We start from the raw sequence: 27,601 nt of genomic DNA, 5'->3' as shown, positions 1-27,601 counted from the left end.
TGTTTCTTCTTGGGTCCTCTCCAGGCCTCTCCGGCTGCGCTGGCGAAGAGCGTCTTAGCAGAAGTGCCCAACCAGGTGGTTGACTACTATAACAGCAAGGGCATCAAGCCCAAAGAGCCCAGTGAATTCCAGTCTTCCAGGCCGTTTGGCCCCTGAACTTCAGCACCACAGCAAACCAACCTCACAAAATGTTGACTGTCTTGTGTTTTTTGTCAAAGCGGATGCTAAAGATGATGCACGCAGTATTTACCCATGAGGCATTGGGGTCATCTATCCTTAAACCAGTTGGCCTTCACAGTTTTATTCTGAGGGACCAAGTGTAGGAACCCCTTGGTTCCTGCTTTTGCTGCTGCTAGTTTAGTACTTTTAATGATGTCATCAACTGAAACATTTGCTGCCTTTCATATCAAATAATAATTCCCAATGGTAACCCCCTTAAGCTACACTCGTCTTCCTCTCTGGATGAAGGTGGAGATGCTTTTCAGATCTCGTCGTTGATCAGAGAGCTGCTGTTCTCCTGGTAACTGCTGAAGATCATAAGACCTGTAGATCAAAGTCCATCTGGTCTACCCTAGATAGGAATCTGAAAGGTTCAGTCAGCATTTCCATTGATCATTTATTTGTTGAGAAGAAACCTCAGTGCATTGAGAGAGGTTTTGACAGAACCAAGAACATAGTTGAACAAAGAAGGCAGTTGAACCTTCAGTGAACCTTCAGAAGGAGCAGTTTGGTTTCCATCCTGGCCAGGAAACACTGGACCAGCTCTACTCCCTCTGCAGGAAGCTCAAGGGCTTATGGGAGTTTGCCCAACTGGCCCACATTTGTTTCGTTGACCTGGACAAGGCTTTCATCCGTGTCCCTCATGGGCCCCCGTAGGGATGGAGTACAAAATCCAGGGTCCTTTATTAGGGATTCTCTGTACAGGCATCACTGACACTAAGCCAGACCTGTTTCTGGTGCATGTTGGACTCCAGTGTGGCTGCTATTTATCACCAGTCCTGTTCATGAAGGGCTTGGTATGTGGAAGGCAACGTCGCTCCCTCTCCATTTATTTCCTGTGGAACTTGCGCAATGAGGCGACAATCACTTGCACTCGTCCAGAGAAATTTGTGCATGGGAAACAAGTAGACATGTACACCTGGGCTTTTTGCTACTGTTGCTATCATATTCCTCACATCGAGCCCATAACTTGTATAGTCAGGATTTATAGGCGTAGCCGAGTGCCGGGAAGGTCTAGTTTGTTGATCGGTGGATTTTGTTCCTTGTTTTATACGAATGATGTGGTTCTGCTCGCTCTTTCTGGCTTGGAGCTACAGAATGCACAGGGACGGTTCACAGCCAAGTGTGAGGCGGCTGGAAGTCTGAGACAATGGTTAGACCAGTTTGGCCTCTCCAGGTTGGAGGGACGTTCGTCCCCCAAGTAGAGGAGTTCATCCATCTTGTGGTCTTGTTCATTAGTAAAGGGAGGATGGATAAGGAGATTGATAAGAGAAATCAGTGCAGCTGCCGCTGCAATGCGGACAGTGCATGGGTCCACTGCGGTGAGGAGAGAGCTGAGTCGAAAAGCAAGACTTTCAATTTACCGGTTGGTCTATGGTCCAACCCTGACTCTGCAATGTTGGAGAAATCCTGCCTCTTCTTTACTTACAAGTCATCACAACCACAATGACTACAACGTCAAACACATCCTCAGAGTTTTGTTGGTTCTTTGTAAGTTGGTGTTGGTTCTGTTCGGTATGCCGGTCCGATGGAAGCTGATGGCAGAAGCTGTGAAAGGTCAGCGGTTTCAGAAATGACATGTTGGGTACTTGTAGCGCCTTGTCTGATGGATTTGACCAGAATCAGAACTGGACCTTGGAATCAGTGGACTTTCAGAGGACATCCCGGCAGGATCGTTGGATGGTTGAGCTGTTTCTAAGGTCAGGAGGCCATGACACCATCCACTTCCTTTGAGCCTGCTGGGCATGCCACTGTACAGGAAGTTATTGACCACCAGGTGTCAAGCTCCACTACAATTAGTATGATGTCACTATGTTGGTCCTGAAACTGTGGAAAACAATCTCTGTGGCATCTTCACATGAATCTATGTAGGACCATAGATTCATTCATACAGGTTTCGCCAGCTGAGAAAGTCTTTGCAGTCACCAACTGGTAGAACCTCCTGCTCCCTTTAGAGGTTCACAGGTTACTCCGTCTCACCTGCTTCATCAGATTCTCCTTCCTGCTTTCTCCAAATTCAGCCTTCACCTCGCTAGATCACTGCCTGTTGCTGTTGCTGGTTGACCTCCTCCACCTTCAGGACTTGAACTCCTTCAAAAGAAGGAGCTCAGAGCAGATCCCTGATGTATCCCACCCGAACCTCTGTGGCACTACCTCACACCTCACCACAGTGTCTCTGTCCTCACTTCCTCATCCAGGACCTCAGTTCCTGTCTTGGTTCTTTCTCTGTTTTCTGTGGATCCACAAGGACAGAGCAAAACCTTTGGAGCTTCTCTATGGTTCTTCAGATCGTTAACACCAAACATGTCATCCGTAGAGCTTTTCCAGGGACCTTCAATCACCCTGTAATTTGCACAGTGTAGCTGGATTAGCTCAGGAAGTTCTCATCACAGTTTTCATCCTTTGGAGTTTCTGCAAGTGACTCATCAGGTCAACGGGCTCCATGAGGTCCGTCAGCTTGGTGACTGTTGCTTTTTGGACCAAACCAGTCCAAGTACTCCAGAACTTGTAGGATAAACACACCGTTTGCATCTGACTCTTTACACTCTGATACGACTGGACTCGCAAGATCGATTATTCATGCCAGATTATCGCTCTTAGTCGGACACTTGGAGATACACTCACAGGGAATGCTAGCGTTCTGCGAAGCCCTGTTATCTTTAATGTGTGTCTATGTACATCATCTGATCTGATATATTTTGGTCTTTAACTTTCATACCTCAGGACTATTTTGGTCAGAACGTCATGAGTACGATAGGAAGCGTAAAACAAAAGCCACACAAATACCAACTAAAATCTTTTTCTATCAGAACCCATAGCATGCTTCTGCATGTTTGGAGCTCAGAAAAGGGTGAAACTGATCTTTTCTGATCTTTCCTAGTGTTTACGTTGGCAAGACTTCTGGTTCAAACTCTGGTCTCAATAATTGATCTGACTAGTCCAGTGGTCCGTAGATCGGCCGTCGAGTCAGAGACTTTCTGACAGGAAAAATCAGATCAGAATTTGAAAAGTTGGATGGAAGCGGTGTGTTTTGGCTGTCATCCTGTAGCAGGAACATTTTGGAGGAACCATCATGAGGTTTCTGTCATACTGCCCCAGTTCAGGGTCAGACTTTAGTCGTGTGTAAAAATGCTAAGTGCAGCACCTTGAGCATCCGCTGTGCATGCAGGGCCGACGACGGCTGACAGCAGAAGAAAAGCACACAAACACAACGTGACCAATCCAAGCGCCGCCTCCCTGCAGACAGCATGCCGAGCAGGGAGGCGGTCGATGAAGGAATGTATGAACCCCTCCCAACTCTCCCTGGTGTTTTTAAAATACTGTGTTGATGTTTTGCTAAACTTTCGTAAAGTTCGTATATTACAAAGCATTTTGCAGATGAAGAGCTGCCTTGAGAGACGTTTGCATCCTCAACTGTTCCCCTTTTCTAAAACACTGAGGCAGATGCATGGCGTGTTGTTTTGCATGCAGATGTCCAGGCAGGACCTGCTGGTCTCTGCGGTTCCTGGTAGTTTTCTTGCTAGTGAGTAAATATGAGGTAATAACGATGTTTACACTGACGAGCCCCTCTGCTCTCCAGCATGTTCATGAAACGATGTGAGTAGATTTAAAAGCACAAACTGAGTATCTCTGGAGAAACCTTCTGTTGGACTTCATTCATTTCTGTCTCTGTGCTCCACCAGGTCCGTTTAGACCAGAACCCGACCAGAACCCTTCACTGTAAATTACCTTGAGAAATAATGACAGTTGGTTGTATAAGGACAGGCTTTAATGCCGAAAAATGATCAAATGTTAAAGCCATACATGTCATCCAAATGGACCAGAACCAGAGTTACATTCACCGTCCAGCGCCGGTCCACTGAGCTCCTGATTATTCTTCTCAGTCTGCTCCCTCTCTAAAGGGTCTAATCAGTTTCAGTCTGTTTATGTCACACATAAACATGGTTATGTAAGCTGCAGGGTGTAAGCAGACAGAAGAGGCTAAAAGACACAGAGGGAAACAGAATCCGTAACACTTCTGTCTGTCCTCATGTCTCTGTTTGACTGAAACGAGTTCAGATTCGGGTAGTTGGGACATTTTTTTATCTCAAAAACCTTCCCACATTTATTTACATCACCAGTTCATGGAAATTGACTCTTTGCAGCCTCTAAGCCAGGAGTTCACAAACTTTTCAACCTGTAACCCCCAAAAATAGTGCCAGAGTGCTGATCCCCAACAGCTGACCTGGTGACTCCATTACATTATTTATCTGTATTTATGTATATTTAATGGATTTGTTTTTGAAAAATGAGATTTTTATCATTTGATTTCATCATTTAAAACAGGGCTGTCAAACTAAGTTTCCTTTGATGTCTAGAGGGCCAGAGAAAAAACTAAGGTGGGCCGAATTTGGCCCCTGGGCCTCTAGTTGAACACATAATTGAATAGTTAAAACCCTCAGTTTGGAAATCGCTGATCTGAGCTAAACCTGGACAGGAAGTCCTGCTGTCCTTCACTTGTGCTTCTTTTTCTGATTTACAGTCTGTAAAAAGTATTCACCCCTTGGATGTTTTCCTCACAGCCCACAGGAAAAACTGTGGAGATAAGCTTCTTTTTTTTTTTTTACTAATTATTTAATTAAAATGTAAAGTCTGCGGTTAGTGTCTCAGAGCTGTTGCCTTGGTTACTCACCTGCATGACGCTCATTTCTCACCTGGAATCCGACCAAAGGTACATATGAGACTACAGGTCCACTAACACAACATTCTTTGCTTGGATGAGACAAAATTTTACTTGTTGGTAAAAGAAAAAAAAACTGCACATCACCACAAACTCACCTCCTCCACTATGAAGCATGGTGGTGGCAGTGTCATGCTCTGGGAATGCTTCCCAGCAGCAAACCCTGAAGTCCTGGAGGATAATCTGAGTCAGACGGTAAAGATTAATGTTCCAGCTAAAACTGCTCAGAAACAGGGAGAATGTGCCCAAGTGGCCTAGTCAAAGCCCATATATCATTGTGAGCTGATTTCCCAAGGGAGGATGGAAGAAGCCCCATAATGTGTCCAGATGTCATCCCACAGACTCCATAACTTTGCAAATGCTTGTTAAAAATGACTTTGACCATAACTTTATGCAGAAAAGCAATAAGAGGTTCAAACAGCCAGGGGTGTGAATACTTTAAAAGCTTGTACCTGCTGATCAGAAATGATGTTTTTCTCATATTTTTTCATGTTAGTGATTATTTTCCGTTCCATGTTTTGGACGCTGGAATCAAAGATGGAGGACAGGCACTGAGTCACCTGACTCTTCTTCATGTTAACCTGCGAAACAAAAACACTTAGGATAATAAAAGGTGAGACAGCAGTGAGTGGGTGGTTCTGCTGAAGCAGAGACAGTCTTCCTGTTAAGGTTCTGGTTCTGGTTCCGGTCGTGCTCTAACCCTGGGTCATCTCTAGCGTCATGCGGGGTTTCCCAGCAGCAGCAGCAGGGTTCACAGCGCTCGGCTGAATGGCGGCGTGACGGATGGAAGAGAAGAAGAAGAAAAGCTAACTCAGCATCAGGAAAACATCCAGACCTGCAGGAGAAAACCGCTCGGCTTCCTGTTCCACACATCTGCTGATAAAATTACTATAAAATAATTAAATAAAAGCTTAGCAGTTCACAACACCCAGGTTTTATTTGCGTCCAGATATTAGCTAAACTGTTAGCTCTTGATCAAGCTAAATATTTACTTTTTAAGCTACATTTATAGCTCAAATAGATTTCATACTAAATATTTAGGGTTAACAAATTAGTTAAATATTTAGCTAGCAAGCTAAATATTGGCATTAAACTAAATATTTAGTAAACAAGCTAAATAATTTGTCAACTAAATATTTAGTTAGGTTGCAGCAGAAATATTTAGCTTGGATCTAAATATTTTTAATTTGAGCTAATTTTATATGGAAACTACAATTTATAAATGAATGAATCCATGGTGAAAATATGACTTATATTTTGCCTGCTATGATAGGCTAACTAAATTATTGCTGTTAAGTTTTGATTATGTAATTTTACAAACTATTAAAACAAGTTGAGGTAAAAAGTTTTAATCAAAAATGATATATCTTTTCACTTCATAACAAACCAATGAAACCCAAACAGCATCACTGTGCTAACAGTTTAGTGCCAGAAACAGTCAGATATCCAGGAGGTGGGGCTTTTGACCAGATTTAACTGATTCCACTTCCTGTTTACCGATTCTGTTCATTACTTTCATGGACAGAATCTCTGACCAGCCGAGGCGTTGAGGGGATCCGTTTTGGTGGAACTTAGGATCGCATCTCTGCTTTTTGCTGATGATGTGGTCCTATTGGCTTCATCAGGTCGTGATCTGCAGCTCTCGCTGGAGCGGTTCGCAGCCGAATGTGAAGCGGCCGGGATGAGGATCAGTGCCTCCAAATACGAGGCCATGGTCTGGATAAGGGTAGAGAGCCTTCTCCAGGTCGGGGGGTCATCCTGCCTCAAGTGGAGGAGTTTAAGTATCTGGGGATCTTGTTCACCAATGAGGGAAGAAGAGAGCGGGAGATCGACAGGCGGATTGGTGCAGCGTCTGCTGTGAAGCGGGCGCCGTACCGGTCCGTCGTGGTGAACAGAGAGCTGAGCCAAAAAGCGAAGCTCTCGATTTACCGGTCGATCTTCGTTCCCACCCTCATCCATAGTCATGAGCTTTGGGTCATGACCTAAAGAACGAGGTCCCGGATACAAGCGGCCGAAATGGGTTTCCTCCTCAGGGTGGCTGGGCTCTCCCTTAGAGAGAGAAGCTCGGTCATCCAGGAGGGACTCAGAGTAGAGCCGCTGCTCCTCCACGTCGAGAGGAGCCAGTTGAGGCTCGGCCATCTGGTCAGGATGCCTCCTGGACGCCTCCCTGGTGAGGAGTTCAGGTCCCACCGGGAGGAGGGGAGACCCAGGACACGCTGAGGGACGATGTCTCTCTGCTGGCCTGGGAACGGCTTGGGGTTCCTGGAGGAGCTGGAAGAGGCTGGAGAGGGAAGACTGGGCCTCCTTACTTAGGCTGCTGACCCCACGACCCGACCCGGATAAGATGGATGGATGGATGGCACTTCCTGTTTACCTGCAGCTCTTCTACCTATTTCAGTTTTCTAGTTGAAAGTTAGTCTGGATTTATTGTGAATTATTATTTAAGCAGTATTTAGACGCCTTACATGAGACAGACTTGTATATGGAGCCTAGTATGATTCACTGTCTCATCAGCGTAGACAGAAACCCTGAGGAACCTGGAAGTTGTTGGAAACTTCCCAGACGTCCTCCATGTTGGAGTGACTCAGCAGAACTTCCTGTCTGCTGATTAAAGCCTAATTAACTCTGTTCAGCGGGTCTTTAATCGCCTCTGCTGATCAGCGCAGGTGACGCTTGGCTCTGATGAGGAGGTTAATGAGGATCAGCCAATCAGGAGCCAGCGCTGCAGCTGCCTGTTGTCAACTCAGGAACTTTCACCTGAAACTGGTGACTTCTGTGGTGATTTGGTCAGTTTCCATGGAAACAACACTTTGTGAAAGCAGAAATCTGTATTAATTATGTCCAGATGTGAGAGAGGAAACCTGACGCTGAGCAGTTCAAGCCACTTGGACCGATGAATCGCCAGCAGCCATTATCAATCCCCAGCTTTTATTTTGACAGTCCACTTCCCCCTATTGCCAAGTGAATTTGCATGTTAGCTAAATGTTTAACTCTCAGCCTGCTATTTAGTTCATAAACTAAATATTTAGCTAGCTGAGAGCTAAATATTGAGTTTGGAAGTAAATATTTAGGTTACTATCTAAATATTTAGTTTGCTAGCAAAATGTTTAATTAGCTTACTAAACATTTAGTCTGAAGCTGTGAGATTTATGAATGAATGTTTTTCTGATAGCTCGTATTGCTGCTGATCATGTTTGTGTAATCTCATAAATAATATCTGCAGAACATGAAGAGTTGGTTTATTAGACATGTTGATGAGAATCTTTTGCATCTACATGATTGTTTTCTAGATTCATATGTGTGCTGCTGCAGGAATCGTGGTTCTGGTTCTGCTCAGCCCATTCTGCTGCTCTGCTCCTGATCACTGTCAGTCGTCTCCCTCCTGCTTTCTGCTGCTTCCTGTCAGATCCCTGTTGTCCCTCAGCGTCTCTGGGTGTCTCCAGGCTGTTTTGGACTCCTGAACATGTCTGAGTCCAACAACCTGTCAGCAGGTTGAATAAAGCTGGACACACAGAGCTGCGTTCAGGTTGAAACACACCAACATGCTGCTGTCAACATGAGAGCTTCACAGGATTCGGTTCTTTCAGAGGAAACAAAACCCGAAGCGGCTTTTGTTCTGGAGGAGACGGCTGACAGACAGACGGACATTCCTCATCTGTATGCTGAACAAAGCTGCTGAGCGCTGCTTCAGTTGCTATAAAAATGCTTTTTACATTAAAAATTACTTAAATAATTTGACTTCCTGATTTAATGGCTTGAAATTGGGCCTCTGTCTCTTTAAGAAGCTCCTTCTCTTCCTGAAGCTCCGCCTCCAGGAAGTCATCCCATCATGGCTCCTCTATTAACCCTTTAATGTTTTCACCAGCGCTGCTCTGAGCAGCAGCTCCTAAAATGAGCTCAGCTGCTGTGTGCTAATTGCTGCTGGCTAGTCTGAAGGAGCTGAGTGGGGGAGGAGCTAAGCCTTGGAGGCGGGGCTTGGTCCACCCAGGCATTTTAACAGCTGAATGGTTGTCATGGAGATTAAAGGATTTCTGAAACATGAAACAATCAAACAGGGAAAAACATCCCAATGTGATGCAAAGATAAAAAAGAGATTATCTTACCTGATACCGGCCCTTTAACACTGTCATTTTTTGTTACAAAAATGTTGAAAATAGATTAAACTCCTTAAATCTAATGGGGGCAGTAAGAGTGTACTTAGTTTCTCACTGTTTCTGTGCAGGACAAAGTGACCAGAACTCAGTGACACCATGAGCCAGATCACCAGAATCTAACTGAACGAGGTCGTCCTTCCACCAACTTGTCCTCAATATAAAAAGTTTTCCAGTAGATTGTCTCTGGACAACAGAAGCAGAGCCGCAGGATTAGAGATCAGAGACACACACAGCTGTCGGGTCGTTCACTGATCCAAACCTGGATTATCGGATCCTCCGACTGATCAGAGCCGCTTCCTGCAGACGGGATCAGAACCGCTTCAACCCTTCACAATAAAACCCAACAAACGATCTAAAACCGAAGCATGAAGGTTTAAATCATGAACAATGGGTTTCTACAGACACACTCATGAAATGCATAAAACATTTGCATGGAGGCTTTCAGCAGCAAAATAAAACCACCCTAGTGAAAAAGTATACTGTAGTATATTTTAAACATACTTACATCTGCAGAATTACATTTTAACTATACTATTAAGAGTACTACCTATAAATATAAACAAAGTACACTAAAAGCATTCCTGTAACAATGTTGACATTATAACTTTAAATACACTTAAATATGATTGTACCAAAATACACTTTTTACAAATATATTAAATAAAAATATACTTTAAGTGAACAAAATGTGTATTTGCTCAAGTAATGAAACAATATGCTTTTAAAGATATTTTGTGTATATTTTAAAATATATGCTCAAGATAGTTTTTTAAACTTCACTTAATGCTTACTTTAAAAGTAAAGTACTAAATATACTGAAATTTCAGTGTTTTAAATTACATCTAAGTGTATAATAAAGTGCATTAATAATCTTTTACTATTTTGCTAAAATGGCAAATAAAAAAAAATCCTTATAGTGGAACTTGCTGTAATGTTGTTTAACAAAGTAAATAATGTATTCATGCCTCAAAATATCAAACATTGACAGTTTAGTGACAAAAAAAACAAACAATATTTGTCCTCAACTGTAAATGTAGCAGGTATCCTCAGTTTTACATCTCTCCCAATATGATCTGTTGTTTTCAGTGTGTAGTGGCGATTGTTTGTCAAACCAAACATCCAACAAAGTTCCAATAAGCCACTGAGACACTGGGGTCAAGTATTTTAACGCAGGCAAAGAAGGTTCAGGATCCAACTTGTAACTTGTTCTTCATGATTTATTTTGACATCTTTGCAAAACAAACAATTACAAAGTTCAAACTTCCTTTTGTTTTCTCTGCTTCCTTGCACTGGTAAAAACCATAGGCCCCTAATCCAAATGCCTGCTGGTCCTTTACCAGGCCCCTACATTTATAGAAAGCGGGCCAACCCGCATCACTTCCTGTTTACTCAAAAAATATATCAATAAGAAAAATAATAAAACAAAAAATAAATGAAATCAACAATTATTAACTTACAAATAAATTCTGTAAATAATACAAAAAATGTACATTTAAGAACAAACTAACAAAATTCAAATGGATAAAGAATATAAACAATAAATAGCTCCAACACTCCGGCCCCTAATTGTGAATAATGTCACAATTACTTTGACAAGGAAAAAGGAGCTATTCTCTCAAACGTGCTCTTGGTTCTTCAGGGTGATGCTTCCAGTAGCAACAGAAGTTTGGTCACAGGTCTTTCCAAGACACTGGTCTTTGTTTGTAGTTGCACAGAACGCACCAAGCCTTTGGCATCCTGGTTTACACTCAAGACTTTGGCCATCATCCATGATCCTCTTGGAGCTGTAGAGTCTGCAATTAAGACAACATCTCCGGGAATGAGACATCTTTTAGTTCTTGTCCATTTCTGTCTTTCCTGCATCAGAGGTAAGTACTCAGAAAGCCATCTTTTCCAAAACAGCTCTGCCATGTATTGCACCTGTTTCCACCTTTTCCTGACATAAAGATCCCTTTGGTTGAACAGTCCTGGTGGCAAAACTGGTTTGGTTTTCAGCAACAACAAATGGTTGGGTGTGAGTGCTTCAAGATCATTTGAGTCATCTGAAACTTTGGTAATGGGTCTGTCGTTTAATATGGCTTCAACTTCACAAAAGATTGTTTGAAGTCCTTCATCATCTAAAACTTGTTCTTTAAGAACAGAGACTAAAATACCTTTTATGGAACGAATTAGGCGCTCCCAAACTCCACCTTGGTGAGAGGCTGCTGGGATGTTAAAGTTCCATTTGATGCCATCCTGCACAAAAGCATTTTGAATTTTAGCATGATTCAGCTCAGCCAAACTCTCCTTCAGCTCTCGATTTGCACCAACAAAATTTGTGGCATTATCAGATCTGATGGTGGAAACTGGGCCTCTTCTACAGATAAACCTGCGGACTGCGTTTATACAGGAATCTGTATCGAGGGTGTGTGCAATTTCCAGATGTACTGCACGGCTGGTGAAACAAGTGAACAGAACGCCATACCTTTTCAGGAGACTTCTTCCTCTTTTAACACTTACAGGACCAAAGTAATCCACTCCAACGTTTGTGAAAGGAGCGGTGGTTGGCAGAACCCTTTCTTCTGGCAGATCTGCCATCTTTTGTTCAACAAACTTTCCTCTGTTACGTCTGCAAACAACACAGTGAGAGATGATTTTTCTGGCAGCTGAGTTAGCATTTATGATCCAGTATTTTTGTCTTAATCTTGACAGCATATGAGCTCTTCCTGCATGTCCCAACTGTTGATGAATGTGGCGTAAAATCAGTGTAGACACATACATATCCTTTGTTAAAATTGCAGAGTGCTTTGCTTCAACAGGCATGGCTGTTTTATTCAACCTGCCACCCACTCTGAGGACCCCAGCATCCAATACTGGGTCAAGTTTGTATAGAGAACTTCTCTTGGAGACTGCGTTAAGGCCACTGGTGATTAAAGCCATTTCAGTTGTAAACTTCTGTTGTTGTGCAAACTGAATAATAGACAGTTCAGCCTTGGCCAAGTCTTCAGGAGTCAGATTTTCTTTCTTTAGAGTGGTCTTGAATCTCTCCATTTGTTTTTCTAGTTCTTTCTTTTGATTTTCTGGATCATTTTTATTCAGGTCTGCAGCAGCAAACTCTTTCCTTTTCTGTTGCAGCAACATCAGAATGTTTTTCAGCTTCAGAAACCAGGCAACAGAGGTTTTAAGCTTTGTCCAAGATGAAAAATAATGAACCAGATAGTTCGTAGCATTTTCTGATTCCTTCACAACAACACTTACTGTAAAATCCTTTTTGACCTCTGGGTCATCTGCAGGAATTGCATGGTGATCCACATCCAATTTAGGCCATTCCTCTTCTGGTCTGTGGAGAAATTCTGGCCCATTTATCCATCTCCTGCATCTGAGGAACTCCTCGGCTCTCATGCCTCTGGATGCATCATCTGCAGGATTCTCCTTGGAGGAAATATATTTCCATTGATTCACATCTGTTGCTTCTCGGATTACAGAGATTCTGTTTGCAACAAAGGTGTGAAATCTTCTGGTTTCACTGGAGATGTATTTTAGTACCGTTGTACTATCAGTCCAGAAAACAGGTTTTTCCAACTGTATCTGCAGCTCTTTTTGCAGCAGTTTATTCACTCGGACAGCAAGAACAGCAGCTGTCAGTTCCAACCTGGGGATTGTCGTTTGCTTCATAGGTGCAACTCTTGCTTTTCCTAGAATAAAAGCAACATGTGAGATGTTATTCTTTTCCAGTTTTAAATATGACACTGTTCCATAACCGTTTTGACTTGCGTCAGAGAAATGATGGAGTTGTGCTTTGTCTGGGTTTCGGATGCAGCTTGGTTTGATGCAACGCTCCACTTTAAAACTGGATATCAGCTGGAGATCCTCCAGCCAATCAAACCACTTCCTAGACAGAGAATTGGGAATAACTTCATCCCATTTCAGATTTTGTTGACAAAGTTCTTGAAGCAACAGTTTAGCTGGCATACTGAAGGGAGCCAGGATTCCCAAGGGATCATACAGTGAGCTAACCACAGATAAAATGCCCCTTCTGGTCTGTGGGCGGTCCCGCACAGATGTTCTGAACCTGAACTCATCTGTTTCAATGCTCCACTGTAAACCCAGTACTCTCTCAACTGGAAGTTGATCTTTGTCCAAATCCAGATTCTTGATTTCTTTTGCTCTCCTTTCCTCTGGGATCGACATGAGCACGGTGCGACTGTTGCTGACCCATTTTGAAAGCTTGAATCCTCCTTTAGAGCAGAGGTCTGTCAGCCTCTTCACCATGTGCACTGCATCTTCTTCTGTGGGAACAGATTTTAAACAGTCATCCACATAAAAGTTATTTCTGATTGTATCAATCACTTCAGCTGGAAACTGTTGTGCGTTGTCATCAGCAGTTCTTTGCAGAGCATAGTTTGCACAGCTGGGAGAAGACACTGCTCCAAACAAATGAACCAACATCCTGAACTCCTGTGCAGGTTTTGATGTGTCGCCATGACGCCACCACAGGAAACGGAGAAAGTTGACATGTTTTTTAGAGACATAAACTTGGTGAAACATGGCATCGATGTCGGCCGTTAGTGCAACAGGCTCTTTTCTAAATCTGATGAGGACTCCAACCAGAGAGTTTGTGAGGTCGGGTCCCTGTAGAAGCTGACTGTTCAGTGATGCTCCTTTATAAGTTGATCCACAATCAAATACGACTCTCAACTTGCCTTTTGTGGGATGATGCACTCCATGATGAGGAATGTACCACAGTTGTCCATCATCTCTCTGTAGCTCCTCTGCTGGTACAGCCTCAGCATGACCTTGTTGCAGCATGTTGTTCACACATGCAGTGTATTCCTCCTTGTACCGAGCATCCTTTTCAAATCTCCTCCTGAGGCTCTGGAGGCGCTGCTCTGCAACACAGATGTTATTTGGCAAGCTGGGACTTTCACTCCTGAAAGGTAAGTCAATATGATAATGACTCCCAACAAGTTTGGTTGAGTTATTAACAATGTTCATGAAATGCAGATCCTCTCTGGACATTTCAGTTTTCTCCTCTGATGATCTTTCATTAAACTCATGATTGTACTGTTTGACCAGCATTTCTTGGAGATGCTCAACAGAGATCCTGTTGGCTGTTACAGCAGTGCAAACATTTTTATTTTTGCTGTTGCTTCTAGTGCGCAGGGGACCATTTATGACCCAACCAACTTTAGTTTTTACAGCATAAGGCCCACCATCCACACTGTTTATCACCTCCCAGGGCTCTAAAACATTTGAAGCATCAGTTCCTATCAGTAGCTCCACATCTGCATTGATGTTATGAAGCTTAACAGATTTAAGATGAGGCCACTGATCAATGTCTTTCTGCTGGGGAATATTCAATGTAGAAACTGGCATGGTACTTTGAGTCAAAACATCTGGCAGCTCTATGAAGTCATTTGTTTTCAGACCAGAGACTTCCAAACCAGACAAAATTTGTACATTAACGATCTTATTTTGACTCATTGTTCTTAGCAGAATATTTGTCCTTTTGCCCTTTAAGTTCAGACTTTTTGCCAGAGTTTCTGTACAGAATGTACCTGAACTTCCTGGATCAAGAAATGCATAAGTTTGTACAACTTTGTTGCTCTTTTGACTTTTAACTTTAACTGCAACAATAGAAAAAATGGCATCGTCATCATGACCGGCCCCAATATGCCCACATGTCTGAGTGGTTGCAGTTGAGAAGTTGACGTGAGACCTTGTTGTCTGTTGGATTTGTTCTGAAGAGGCTCCTGGCTCCTTTAGCTCTATGTGAAGAACCCCTGGATGCTTTTGGTGACACACGTTACAATCTAAACGACTCCTGCAGTCTTTGCTTGTGTGACCAACCTTCAGACAACCGAAACAAATCCCCTTTTGTTTAATGAAGGTCAACTTGTCCCGATGCATTTTAGCTTTAAACTGCATACAGTTTTCCAATAGATGATTTCTTTGTGAACAAAACAAGCAGCTGTGAAGAGCAGTAGACTTTGTCTTGTTTTCAGTTGAGGGAGTTCTGGCTTCTGGGATTGTGTTGACATTAGTGGCAAAACTGCTTCCTTTCTTCCTTTGCTTGTTGGAACTTGAAACTTTAGAGTTGCTCCCAGTTGGTGGGTCTTGGATGTTGCCAAACACTGGATCTGATGCTACTTTTACTTCTTTTATTATAAAAGCAACCAGATCAGTGAACAGTGCTCGGTGGCCATTTTGCTCCTGCAGCTCATAAGCAGTAACTCTCCATTTTTCCCTCAGTTTATATGGGAGTTTCATAACAATTGTTCTCATATTTAAAGGTAAATCCAACTCTCTCATGTAAACAATTTGTTGTGTTAGATTTGAACATCCTTGAAGGAAAAGAGAGAATAATTGAAGACTTTTCACATCATCACCTTTAATTGGTGTCCAACTCATAATCTTCTCCATATATGCAGAAGCAATTTTATTTTCATTTCCAAAATGTTCTTCGAGAAGATCTTTGGCCTTGGAATAACCTTGATCAGGAGGCAAGTGCTGACAACTATGCACCAGATCTTTAGGCTGCCCCCTAGTGAACTGCTCTAAAAAGTGCAAACAGTCGCTCCAGTTGTCAGTTTTAGCTTCCACTCCGTTCTCAAAGGCGTTCATAAATGATCTGTACTGCAGGGGGTCCCCATCAAACACAGGGATGTTTCTGGATGGGAGAACAGACGATAAGTTTTGTTTTACAAGTAAGGCAGTGATGTCATTTTGTCTTTGCATGATGTTCACAATATCATTCTGACAGTTCTCAGAGATAGAAGGAGATTGAAATTGTGTTTGCTGTGTTGCTTGAGTTGAAGAATCAACTTTTACTCTCAGACGATCCATTTGAAGTGGTTTCTGCCTTTGTTTAGGTCTGACGACAGGACAGTCGGATGAAGAAGCTGCTCTTTCTTTCGGAACAAACTCATCAGCGCGAGGATTTAGCAGGGACGTGTCCTTTACTTGGGCTCTTTCAAAATAAGAGTTCATTCCATCAGATCGTTTAGAGCCAGCAACTGAATTTATTTTTAAGACATTAAGTTTTGCATTGGTTGCTGCCAACTCTGTTTCCAAGTCTAATTTTTCCTTTTCTTGTCTCAGTTTTTCTTCTTGAGCTTCAATCAGATGTTTTTTGTTCAACGCAGCGAATCTCTCCATGAGCGCTGCCTTTTCAGCCGCAGCTTTAATGCGAGCAGAAGAGGTGGATGAAGTCCGAGACTCCTGTGAAGATGTTTTTGAACGTGGTTTTACACTTGAAATATTAGAGACACTGTCTTCAGGATTTATTTCATCCAGATCCGCAACAACCTGATCATCAACATTAATTTTCTGTTCAGTATATGGATCTCCTGCTTCATGCAACCAACCCTTTACATTGTCCATAAAATCAGAGAATGTCGTCACCTTCGACTGAAAATACACAGTTTGCCTTTTCACTTCTTCTTCTGGTAACGACAAACTTAAAAATGATTCATGTAAATCAGTTGCATCTTGATAGCATTTAATAAACTTGGCAAAGTTAGAAGACACTTCCGGAACATTTTCTCGTGACGTCATTAATGCGGAGATTTTCTCCATAAATTTTGAAGCTTGTTTGCACTTTAAACTTCGTTTTTCTTGACATGTTTTGATGTAAAACTCCAAACCCTTTTGTGTAAATTTGATGGTTCTTTTCTCTTGTAACGTCTCGGTGTCATCCTCTTTGCTCTTTACATCAGACATTTTTAGCGATTCTTTGAATTATTTCACACATTTAAAGGCAGCATAGTCCAGGAATCCACAAAGCACAAACGTGTCTCTTTATTTAAAGAGGTTGATTCTTGGGAACAAACATTTCCATGATGGGCGTCGGCTCACGTCTGGATCCAATTAGGCGTCAACTTGTCACATCAAACTCATCTCATCAGTCTTTGCAGTGAAATGTCTTTTCTTTAAACTCCAGTAGTTTCACCGTTTTCCTTTACGGCTTGAACAATATTGCCACGTACCAGTTTAATGAATGAGTGACGTGTCAATCCAGGCTTGACGCAGCAGTCGCTTGATTTCATCAAAGACGATCCAAAACCTTTTGTTTGATGATGATCCTTGAAATCCTTGAATCCAGCATGTCAATTGATGACGAATTGTTCCTTTTAGTCCACGGGCATCTTTACTTGATCCATAGGGAGGTTTTTACTGATGTAGTGGCGATTGTTTGTCAAACCAAACATCCAACAAAGTTCCAATAAGCCACTGAGACACTGGGGTCAAGTATTTTAACGCAGGCAAAGAAGGTTCAGGATCCAACTTGTAACTTGTTCTTCATGATTTATTTTGACATCTTTGCAAAACAAACAATTACAAAGTTCAAACTTCCTTTTGTTTTCTCTGCTTCCTTGCACTGGTAAAAACCATAGGCCCCTAATCCAAATGCCTGCTGGTCCTTTACCAGGCCCCTACATTTATAGAAAGCGGGCCAACCCGCATCACTTCCTGTTTACTCAAAAAATATATCAATAAGAAAAATAATAAAACAAAAAATAAATGAAATCAACAATTATTAACTTACAAATAAATTCTGTAAATAATACAAAAAATGTACATTTAAGAACAAACTAACAAAATTCAAATGGATAAAGAATATAAACAATAAATAGCTCCAACACAGTGTTTTAACTAAAACACGGAAGCTGTCTTTACCCAATCCATTTTCAGATATAAGGTCTATAAGTCAACGGCAGTAGCTCCAGTTCACACTCCAGACCAGATGGTGGCGGTGTTGCACACTTTCAGTTTTTTTAAAGCACCATAAAAAGAAGAAAAGCCATGAAGCTGCTGAAGATAACAGATGCTGTTCATATTCGCTCTTTTTACCAGCATAATATTGAATTAAAAATAGAGACAGCCTTGATAATAGTTAGTAGTTTTGGTAAATTCAAGCCGGTGACGTCCTAGTGCGAGTTAGACGACAAGTAGGGTTGCCACCTTGCAGAAATTAAAATAAGAGACCAGTCCCTGGGGGCAGCGTGTCGGTTAGCATAGACATACTATAAGAGTAGACCCCGCATGGACCGCTCCGGCGCAGGAAATACGGCGGCCATCTTGGAGCGGTATACCCTCCTACTTTGCTCAACCAAAACAGCAGAAGATGCCTCAGCACTGAGGGATATTGTTGTTCTGGTCGATGGATTATTGATGTGAGGGCTCCACAGACAACATTTCACAAGTAAGATGGACATATTATTGTGTATATATTGTGATTAGAATATTACTTTACTGTATTTATGTCCACCGGCGAGATACCAGCTAATATTAGCTACAGTGCTTGGTGTAATACGGGTTCAGCCCCGCTATGAAGGCTAACTGAGATTCTGTTAATATAAAGAAATTAATTATTCTCTAACATTGACTTAGATTATCTGACACAAGGGCCTATATTAGAAATGAAACAATATAACACATATTATAAAACTTATATTATGTGTTATACAGGTAATAATATTATACACAGGTGGTAAAGACTATTATTTATATTCTTTCCCTCTGTCAAAGTAAGATACATCCTAAATCTTCTGCTTTTGTTTTGAAAGTTTCCTAAAGACACGATGTGAGGAAGAAGAGGGAGAAATCTATAAAGAGAGACGGATTCACTGCAGGATGGTTCGCCATTACCATCTTGTCTGTCTGGATCTGGAAGTCCCACAGGATCTTAGCTCGGTCATTCTCCACCACCTTTGGGGGTGTTCCCCACTTTGACCTCGGGGCTTCCAGTCCATATTCGGCACAGATGTTCCTGTACACTATGCCCGCCACTTGGTTATGTCGTTCCATGTACGCTTTCCCTGCCAGCATCTTGCACCCTGCTGTTATGTGCTGGACTGTCTCAGAGGCCTCCTTGCACAACCTACACCTTGGGTCTTGTCTGGTGTGGTAGATCTGAGCCTCTATTGCTCTGGTGTTTAGGGCCTGTTCCTGGGCGGCCAGGATGAGGGCCTCTGTGCTGTCCTTGAGTCCAGCTTTCTCCAGCCATTGGTAGGATTTCCTGATATCAGCCACTTCAGTTATTTGTCGGTGGTACATCCCATGTAGGGGCTTGTCCTCCCATGATGGTTCCTCCAGCACCTCGTCCTCTGTTCCCCATTGTCTGAGACATTCGCTGAGCACATCGTCCGTTGAGGCTTTGTCCTTGATGTATTTATGGATCTTGGATGTTTCATCCTGGACAGTGGCTCTCACTCCTTCCCTCTCTTTGTAACCATCCGGCCACACTTCTCTAGTCCGAATGACATCCCAATGTCAGTGCTGTAGATCCTGGTGGTGTGGATCAGTGAGTCGATGTCTCGCTCGCTCTTGGCGTACAGCTTGATGTCATCCATGTAGAGGAGGTGACTGATTGTGGCCCCATTCTTGAGTCGGTATCCGTAGCCAGTCTTGTTGATGATTTGGCTGAGGGGGTTCAGGCCTATACAGAACAGCAGTGGGGACAGAGCATCTCCTTGGTATATGCCACATTTGATGGACACTTGTGCAAGTGGTTTGCAGTTGGCTTCAAGGGTGGTTTTCCACAGCCCCATCGGGGCTGCATACCCAGTCTCGGGGTGGGGAGTAGTTAACTCCCCCCTGACCTTACCTTTGGGCTCCTCCCTTTTGCCGTAGCATTTGTGTTGTACCTCGTCAATCTCAAGTTGTGATAGCAGTTGCCGTTTGCGGATGTTGGAACACTGAGCTACTAGTTGTTTGGCAGTCATTGTAGACTGTGGGTGTCGAAGTAACCATTCCACCCTCAGTCTTTGCATGTAACCCCTCTGACTAGGGTTACTTGAGTAGTAGCATTCCAACAGATCCATGTTTTCGTCTCTCGCCCACTGAGCTATACAGTCAGCTATATATATATATATATATATATATATATATATATATATATATATATATATATATATATATAATTATATATATAATTCAGTATTAATCATTTATTTGTGTTTGTATAGTTATATAAATATATATTGATATTACTAAATAATTTATTAAATAAATTATGAACGGCTGTGTGCTTTGTAATATGCTCTTCATACATCGATATCAGAATATTCCATTCCTATTCTATTGTTATAGCCACTAAGCATATTTAAATATGATGAACTATGTATTAAAAACATACTTAAAAATACAATTGTTTATAAATGTAGCTTTGATAGATGTTTGAATATGATTTACAGTAACAAAGTGTGTTATGATCGATTAAATCCGCTGATACGTCATTGTGCTGCTAAACACATAACGCTGAGTGGAGTGGTGGACCGCTCCAAGATGGCCGCCCTAAATCTCGTCAGCTCCAATAGGCGAGAGCGGTCCATGAGGGTCTATCCTTATATTATGTCTATGTCGGTTAGTCTGTGTTACCCAGAAAGCATTTGGGCACAATATGACAACACCGTGAGTAAAACAATGACTGGGGCAGCCTACTGACTTAACTACTTGGGGACCATTTCTTTATTATTTATTACACATACACATTTATAGAAATATGGAACAAATCGCGTCCCGTATCGGTTTAATACGGGACGCGTAGCAATCCTAACGACAACTGGGTTAACTGGACAAGAACCGGAAGGAAATGGAATGTGGGTCACGAAAGGGTCGAAGGCTGCTAACGTGTTGCTAGCTGGTGGTATGTTTGCTTAAAAATGCTAATTATCTTCGTTTAATTATAAACAGGGCAGGACACATATCAACAAACTGATGTTGGTTTCAGAAATAATTATTTTATTATTGCTATAACAATCATTCTGCTTCGTGTGTTGGGACTTTCTATTGGTTCACGTTTTGACCTCTGGGTTTAGAGGTGCAGATTTAGCTCTGAATATTAAACTGTGGTCAGTTGGAGGAACGGCAATGTTTCAGGATTGTTTTAATAAAATATGAGTTCTAATCTCCTCTGTGTCGCTGCATATATAATTTTCCATTTTTGCTGACATGATGGCCAAGTTTTAGAAAAAATTGTGGTTTTAATAAAGAAGATTGTAAGTAAAAATGGAAAGGAAGCAAAGTTTCTGTGGTTCAAAGGCTAATTTCTGATTTGATAATCATAAATCGACAGAGTTTGGAAACAAAACAGATCTTCTCATTGATTCATGGGTTAAAGGTCGAGGCTTGTGGACCAGCCTTCATCCTGCTCATCCTCCGAGCCGCTGCTGGTAAAGCGGAGCTGTGGGTTGAGCGGCAGATAACGACTCGTTTACAGCATAACGAGGCGCTGCAGAACGACGCAGTAGATAGAGTTTTCTCTGCTCCACACGTTGTTCCCATTCTGCTGCTGCTTCATTTATGAAGACCTGACGCACTAATGAGTTCATCCGCTGTTGAACACCGGAGCAGGACGCTCGTTTGAAAGAGGGATCACTGAAAAACTGCAGCCGGTAGAAACAAAACTAACAGCAATTATTCATCCTGACATAGAGAAAACAATGGAGCCATATTTTCACCATGATAATCATTTATTTATAAATGTCACATGTAACCCGCAGTTAGTCAATTAAGACTTTTATTTTTGCGGGCCCACTTCCTGTTTTCCCCAAACTCCTCAACTTATTTAAAGCCCCGCCTCCGGCCAGGTTAAACAACATCACCTGTTCACTGTGATTGTGGCTGACTGTTGGCGTCCTGCTGATAATTTCACCCTGGAAATTCAACCCAAATCTCTGAAACTACTGATTTGCACTCTTGGTGAGTTTTGTTCATAGCATAGCAGTATCTGTTTAGCATCCAGTTCTGCTTGATTGCTCATTGGAGCATTGTTTTGTTAGAACAGTTGCCGTTGTACCTGGGCGGTCACAGCTGATCGCTGTTGGGTGCGCCCCACTCCCTGCTTTAAGGTAACTAAACTGCTGGTATTGTGCGTGTTTTGGCACTTTTGAAATGAAACGTATAAAATAGGATGTAGCTACATTTACATTTTAAATTGATATTGCGCAGCATATTTATTTAATTTCTTTTCCTCACACTGCTTGAGTATTTGAGTTAATTTATTTTCTTTGATATTTTGGAAGTTAACTTTGATTTCAACTTTTCAAGTTTAACCTTAATTGATTAGTTTGAAATTATTATTCTTTATTTAAATTATGGTTAATTTAACCTAATTGAAATGAAATGTTTAATTATTAGATATTTAATAATTGCATTTAATATTGTATTTGTATGTTTGTACATTGACAACATACTTAATGGGTTTTCTGGCCTTTTAGGTCGGGTTTTTTTTTATATGATGGATCAGATCCTCTTCTGAACCAAAGGATGGCGAGCTAAAGGAAAAGAACTCTATGATCTTTGCATTTATTTTGAATTGTCTCACTGTGCATTTGTAATTGTTTTGATTGTTTGTTCTTTTTCTCCCCTTATGTTTTCCCTGTTCCAAAAAAAAATTCAATACATTGGCACGAAACACTAACTAAAACAGTTTCCTTGTGTTTTCATTCACACCTCAGGCTCCTCAAAGAACCGGTTTCTGATATCGCAGTTAGCCGCCTAGCCCATAACTGTTACACACAGCATCAAACTAAATGTTTAATTGGCTCCAGGAATGCACCGATCCACGTTTTTCACTTTTGATACCGATACCTGAGGGTTAGTGTCAGATTTTTTCAGCTGAATTGACTTTAAACGTTTCCTTTTTAAACAGATATAAATATACTGAATTACAAATTTATTTGATAACTCTGCATCAGTAACTGAAATTCACCGACAGCTTCAAGAGCTGGCCAACATGGAAAAACAAGACAACTTTAATTTAATAATAGCTCTTAACGAGCTGCTCTTAACGAGCTGCTCTTAACGAGCTGCTCTTAACGAGCTGCTCTTAACGAGCTGCTCTTAACGAGCTGCTCTTAACGAGCTGCTCTTAACGAGCTGCTCTTAACGAGCTGCTCTTAACGAGCTGCTCTTAACGAGCTGCTCTTAACGAGCTGCTCTTAACGAGCTGCTCTTAACGAGCTGCTCTTAACGAGCTGCTCTTAACGAGCTGCTCTTAACGAGCTGCTCTTAACGAGCTGCTCTTAACGAGCTGCTCTTCACGAGCTGCTCTTCACGAGCTGCTCTTCACGAGCTGCTCTTCACGAGCTGCTCTTCACGAGCTGCTCTTCACGAGCTGCTCTTCACGAGCTGCTCTTCACGAGCTGAACATTCAGCTACTCGGATGGATGAAAGGAAATGGCGTTACCCTGTTTGCTAACTTTAAAGTTGTTCAGCATCTCCTAAATAAACTTTTCCAGATAAATGCTAAAGCGCTAATTTACTCGTCATCTGTTTTGTAAACTTTCAGTTAAATAAAGTTCAGTGTCTGTCTTGAAGTTTTATTAACTGTTGGAAATTATTCATGTAGATGTAGAGAAGTCTGGGCACAGAGAGCCTCCTGTCCTGAAGGGACAGACCCGGCGGGATTCACCCTGGATTTATTCATGATAACAGGATTTCTGCTGTTTGGAGCTTGTGGATTCCTGGATTATCCACAAATTTGTGACGGACTTGGTCGAACTGGCAAACACTCAGACTGTTGGTGTGGACAGAGATGCAAGTTGGATGTGAGTCTTGCTGAGACTCGCAGCCCAGCTGAGGACTCTAAATCTCACTAAAGGGATGGAATCGATCTTGGAGAAGCTGCTAGTTTCGGTTCAGTGGAACAACCAAACTAATTTGGATAACTGGGAACTGAGATGTATCGGAGAGACTTTAGGGAAGATTGAAATTTATAATCTATCTAAGACATTCTGTATCTGAATTGGCTTTCCCCGTGTGGCCTTGGAAGGGCTGCATATTCAATCTCCTTGAAGATATGTAAACATCACGCTCCTTCCCTCCTCACCCCCTCCTGTATCCATGCAGCTGTGGAGCTGAGCGCTCCCAAGGACATTCCTAGATAACACCTTATCGGACTTTGCCAGGAGGCTGAGCAACGTGGTTTCATGGCCCTGTGACGTCAACCGCCTTCAATCATGTCTTTGTTTTGCCCTTTGTTTTGTCTGAATGTTGCCATTTGCCCTAATGTCCTTTCCTTTTTTTTGTTTTATTTTGTTAGGAACTGTGGCGTACTCACTATTTAACCCAGAAAAGGAATTAGAACAAACTTGGAATCCAGAGATTCTAGTTTATTAGTCACTCTTTAGCTTATATTTTAGAAACTGTAGAGTACTTAGATGCAGAGAGACTCCTATTATTGCAACCCAGAAAAGGAATTAGACCAGTGGATACTTGCTTATACTTATCTACCAACCCTGAACAGGAGGAGTATCTAGTTTATTTACTTTGGATCAACATTATTATCTTTTTCTTCTTTTGGTCTTTCCTTTGGTTTCTTATCTTATTCGTATGTCCTTTTAATTCCTGTAAAGCACTTTGTATTGCCTTGTTGCTGAAAATGTGCTATATAAATAAAATTACCTTTAGCTCATGTTCTACTGAACCAAACAGGAAGAATATGAGATGGAGAGTAGAAAACACGATAAACGTCTGGTCAGGATGTTAGCTTGGAGGGCTGCGGTCTATTAAAGCCAGATGTGGTCTGAATTGAAGTTAGCGCTTCAGCATTAGCTTCTGCTAAACACTGTGGGCATAGCAGTTTAGCTTTAGCGCTAATGTTTATGCTAATTGTCCTGGTGCTGGGTGACCTGCTCTGCATTTGGGTCAGTTCTGGCCTTAAACTCCTGGTTAAAGATCCTGTCAGTTTTAGAATCATCAACTGGATCGTCTGACCCAGAACTTCATACAGAACCAGAACCTTTACTTTTACACACACAGGAAACATTATCACACCTTTAATAACTTATGAGCAGCTTCCTCCATTTAATGCCATTTAATATGAAAGTAATGAACCCCCCACTTCCTGTTGACCCCCCCCACATCCTATTGAACCCCCCACATCCTGTTGAACCCCCCCACATCCTGTTGAACCCCCCCACATCCTATTGAATCCCCCCCAAATCCTGTTGAACCCCCCACATCCTGTTGAACCCCCCACTTCCTGTTGAACCCCCCCACTTATTACATTACAGTTTTAGTGACGCTCCAATCAGGTTTTCTGCTGCCGTTTCCGATCATCCATGAGGCCGATCTTTGCCGATCACCTGGATTGGATGTTAGTAGCATTTACCCTAACCCTAAATGCTACTAACCCCTAGTAGCATTTAGGTATAAATGCTACTAAGTGATCTGGCAATAAATTCACCTAATTTAGACTTAAAATATACAAAATACTTGCAGGCAAAATGCAGCAGCTACTCAGTCCAGAGGACAACTGAAAAGCCTTCAATCAGTGAAATAATATTTAACAGCCAGGCTCTCGGTGCCATAAATTATACACGAGTCAAATAAATCTCACAACACAGATATGAAATAATGTCAAGAAGAAATGAAACATTCAAAGTCAAATGCAGGTTACACCAAAAAAAATAATCCTGAGTTACTGAACCAAAACTTCCTGATAGCATGGCTAGCTGATTAATGCTAGCTCTGACTGGCTAGCTGATTAATGCTAGCTCTGACTGGCTAGCTGATTAATGCTAGCTCTGACTGGCTAGCTGATTAATGCTAGCTCTGATTGGCTAGCTGATTAATGCTAGCTCTGACTGGCTAGCTGATTAATGCTAGCTCTGACTGGCTAGCTGATTAATGCTAGCTCTGACTGGCTAGCTGATTAATGCTAGCTCTGACTGGCTAGCTGATTAAAGCTAGCTCTGACTGGCTAGCTGATTAAAGCTAGCTCTGACTGGCTAGCTGATTAATGCTAGCTCTGACTGGCTAGCTGATTAATGCTAGCTCTGACTGGCTAGCTGATTAATGCTAGCTCTGACTGGCTAGCTGATTAATGCTAGCTCTGACTGGCTAGCTGATTAATGCTAGCTCTGACTGGCTAGCTGATTAATGCTAGCTCTGACTGGCTAGCTGATTAATGCTAGCTCTGACTGGCTAGCTGATTAATGCTAGCTCTGACTGGCTAGCTGATTAATGCTAGCTCTGACTGGCTAGCTGATTAATGCTAGCTCTGACTGGCTAGCTGATTAATGCTAGCTCTGACTGGCTCTGTTTGTTTTTAAGTTACCTGCTGCAGCTCTAAGCAGCTGTTTGGTGTGAGAGTTCACTGTCTGGTGGAGGAACGATCTAGAGCGATAGATCTGGAGCTGTAGATCTAGAGCTATAGATCTGGAGATGTAGATCTAGAGCTATAGATCTGGAGTCAGCTTCAGTTCTTCTAGCTGTAAAATAGAGATCAGGCTGACCTCTGACCTCTGTCACAGTCGGCCTCCTGTCAGCTGAAGAACGTTTCCAGGATTAAAGATCTGCTGCTGCTGCATCAGCCTTCCAGACCTTCTGGTTCTGGTTCTGGTTCCGCTCTGCATCTTGAACGAGAACCAAAGCAGCATTCAGCTTCTATGCTCCACAGATCTGGAACAAACTTCCAGAAAACTGCAAAACAGCCGAAACCCTGAGCTCTTTTAAAGCTAAAAGCTGATCAGAGTTTTTTTGAACCATAAAATTGGAAAAACAGAAAAGTGTTCTGATTGCAGCTTCTGTCTGCAACCTGATGTTTGTTGTTTTTATCATGTGAACGTTTTGCTAAATGTTTGTCAGCGCTGACGTTTCCTGAAGCTTTGGGAAGCAGCAGCAGGTCTGGAGGTAAACTGAGGGTCTCCTCATCACCCTCCTCATCCTCTCTCAGCAGGTTGCATCATGGCAGCCTCACTCTGATGACAGACGGCTGAAGCATCAGACGTCGTTTGTCTCCCTCGGTGATAGAGAGCCGCCTGGATCCCCGCGGGCGACCGCCGCCGCCGCCACCCGCAGGTTTCCGCTCAGCTTCCTGCTGACAGCAATCAGCCGCGGCTAACAGAGACCAGCAGAAAGCTGCAGGGCTTCATCCGCTGCAACAGGCTGACAGCTGCAGGCGAGAGTCCAGCAGTCAGTAAAACCAGAAACTCACTGCGTCTGAAGACAAACCGCCTCAGAGAGCAGAGCTGCTGTTTGTTACGACACAGACCAGATAATCTGCTTTATTGAGGCTGAGAAGAAACACCACATCCACCATTCATAACTGTTGGTTACAAACTGAACATTTAATCAGCAGGTTAATATTTAAACTAAATATTTAGCTTTGAACTGAATATTTAGTTATTTCTTTTCCTCTATTTTTGTCCAACATTTTATCTTAAAGCCACAGATGAGCCGCTATATAGGCGAGCAAGTCGTTTACCAGCTAACCTGCAGCGACAGTGCTGCATTAGCACTGAAGAGACTATTTAGCTCAGAGCTAAATGTTTGGCTAAAACAATTAACTCCAAAAAACCTTAGCTGTAGCTAAACCATATATTTAGCCCTGAGTGAGCTAAGTATTGAGCTAGCTCAGAGCTAAATATTTGGCTAGCTTACATCTAGCTAAATAATTGGTAATTATGTTTGCCAGATCTAGATTTGCTAAACCAGAGGTTCCCAAACTGTGGGGCGCGCCCCCTAGGGGAGGCGCCGTGTCATTGCAGGGGGGCGCGGGAAGCCGTCTGGATGAAAA

At 42.3% G+C, this 27,601-nt stretch overlaps 2 protein-coding genes across 3 annotated transcripts in view; one reads left to right on the top strand and one right to left on the bottom strand.

Annotated features, from left to right (window-relative positions):
- The window catches only part of LOC106907978 (copine-4-like), a 29,823-nt gene extending 23,957 nt beyond the window's left edge, over positions 1-5,866 (top strand). For both annotated transcript variants that reach the window (XM_088013659.1, XM_088013658.1), the window contains one exon: positions 25-5,866. In XM_088013659.1, the coding sequence (XP_087869785.1) occupies positions 25-156 (132 nt within the window). In that variant the 3' untranslated portion in view covers positions 157-5,866. The remainder of the gene's footprint in view (positions 1-24) is intronic.
- On the bottom strand, positions 4,165-17,680 carry LOC148154926 (uncharacterized). Its single transcript, XM_088013949.1, has 5 exons — positions 15,564-17,680; positions 13,776-13,961; positions 13,186-13,361; positions 5,392-5,520; positions 4,165-4,200 (listed from the first exon to the last, which is right to left on the bottom strand). Exons 1-5 carry the CDS (start codon positions 16,792-16,794, stop codon positions 4,165-4,167), a joined length of 1,758 nt encoding a protein of 585 aa, XP_087870075.1. The 5' UTR covers positions 16,795-17,680.
- Between the last annotated feature and the right edge of the window lie 9,921 nt (positions 17,681-27,601).

Source organism: Poecilia mexicana, unplaced genomic scaffold (assembly GCF_051168715.1).
Source record: "Poecilia mexicana isolate PSO_F unplaced genomic scaffold, ASM5116871v1 scaffold_16, whole genome shotgun sequence".
NCBI lineage: Eukaryota > Metazoa > Chordata > Actinopteri > Cyprinodontiformes > Poeciliidae > Poecilia > Poecilia mexicana.
Note: the sequence above shows the minus strand (reverse complement) of the source record. Positions and strands in the feature narration are given on the sequence as shown.

Excerpts from the sequence above, each read along its gene's own strand:
- LOC148154926 (XM_088013949.1), bottom strand. The coding sequence starts at position 16,794 with ATGTCTGATGTAAAGAGCAAAGAGGATGACACCGAGACGTTACAAGAG. Across the intron at positions 13,962-15,563 it reads GCACTTGCCTCCTGATCAAG|AGCAGCGCCTCCAGAGCCTC; the intron begins GTTATTCCAAGG and ends TCTGTGTTGCAG. Across the intron at positions 5,521-13,185 it reads ATCAACTTCCAGTTGAGAGA|GTTAACATGAAGAAGAGTCA; the intron begins GTACTGGGTTTA and ends TTTGTTTCGCAG.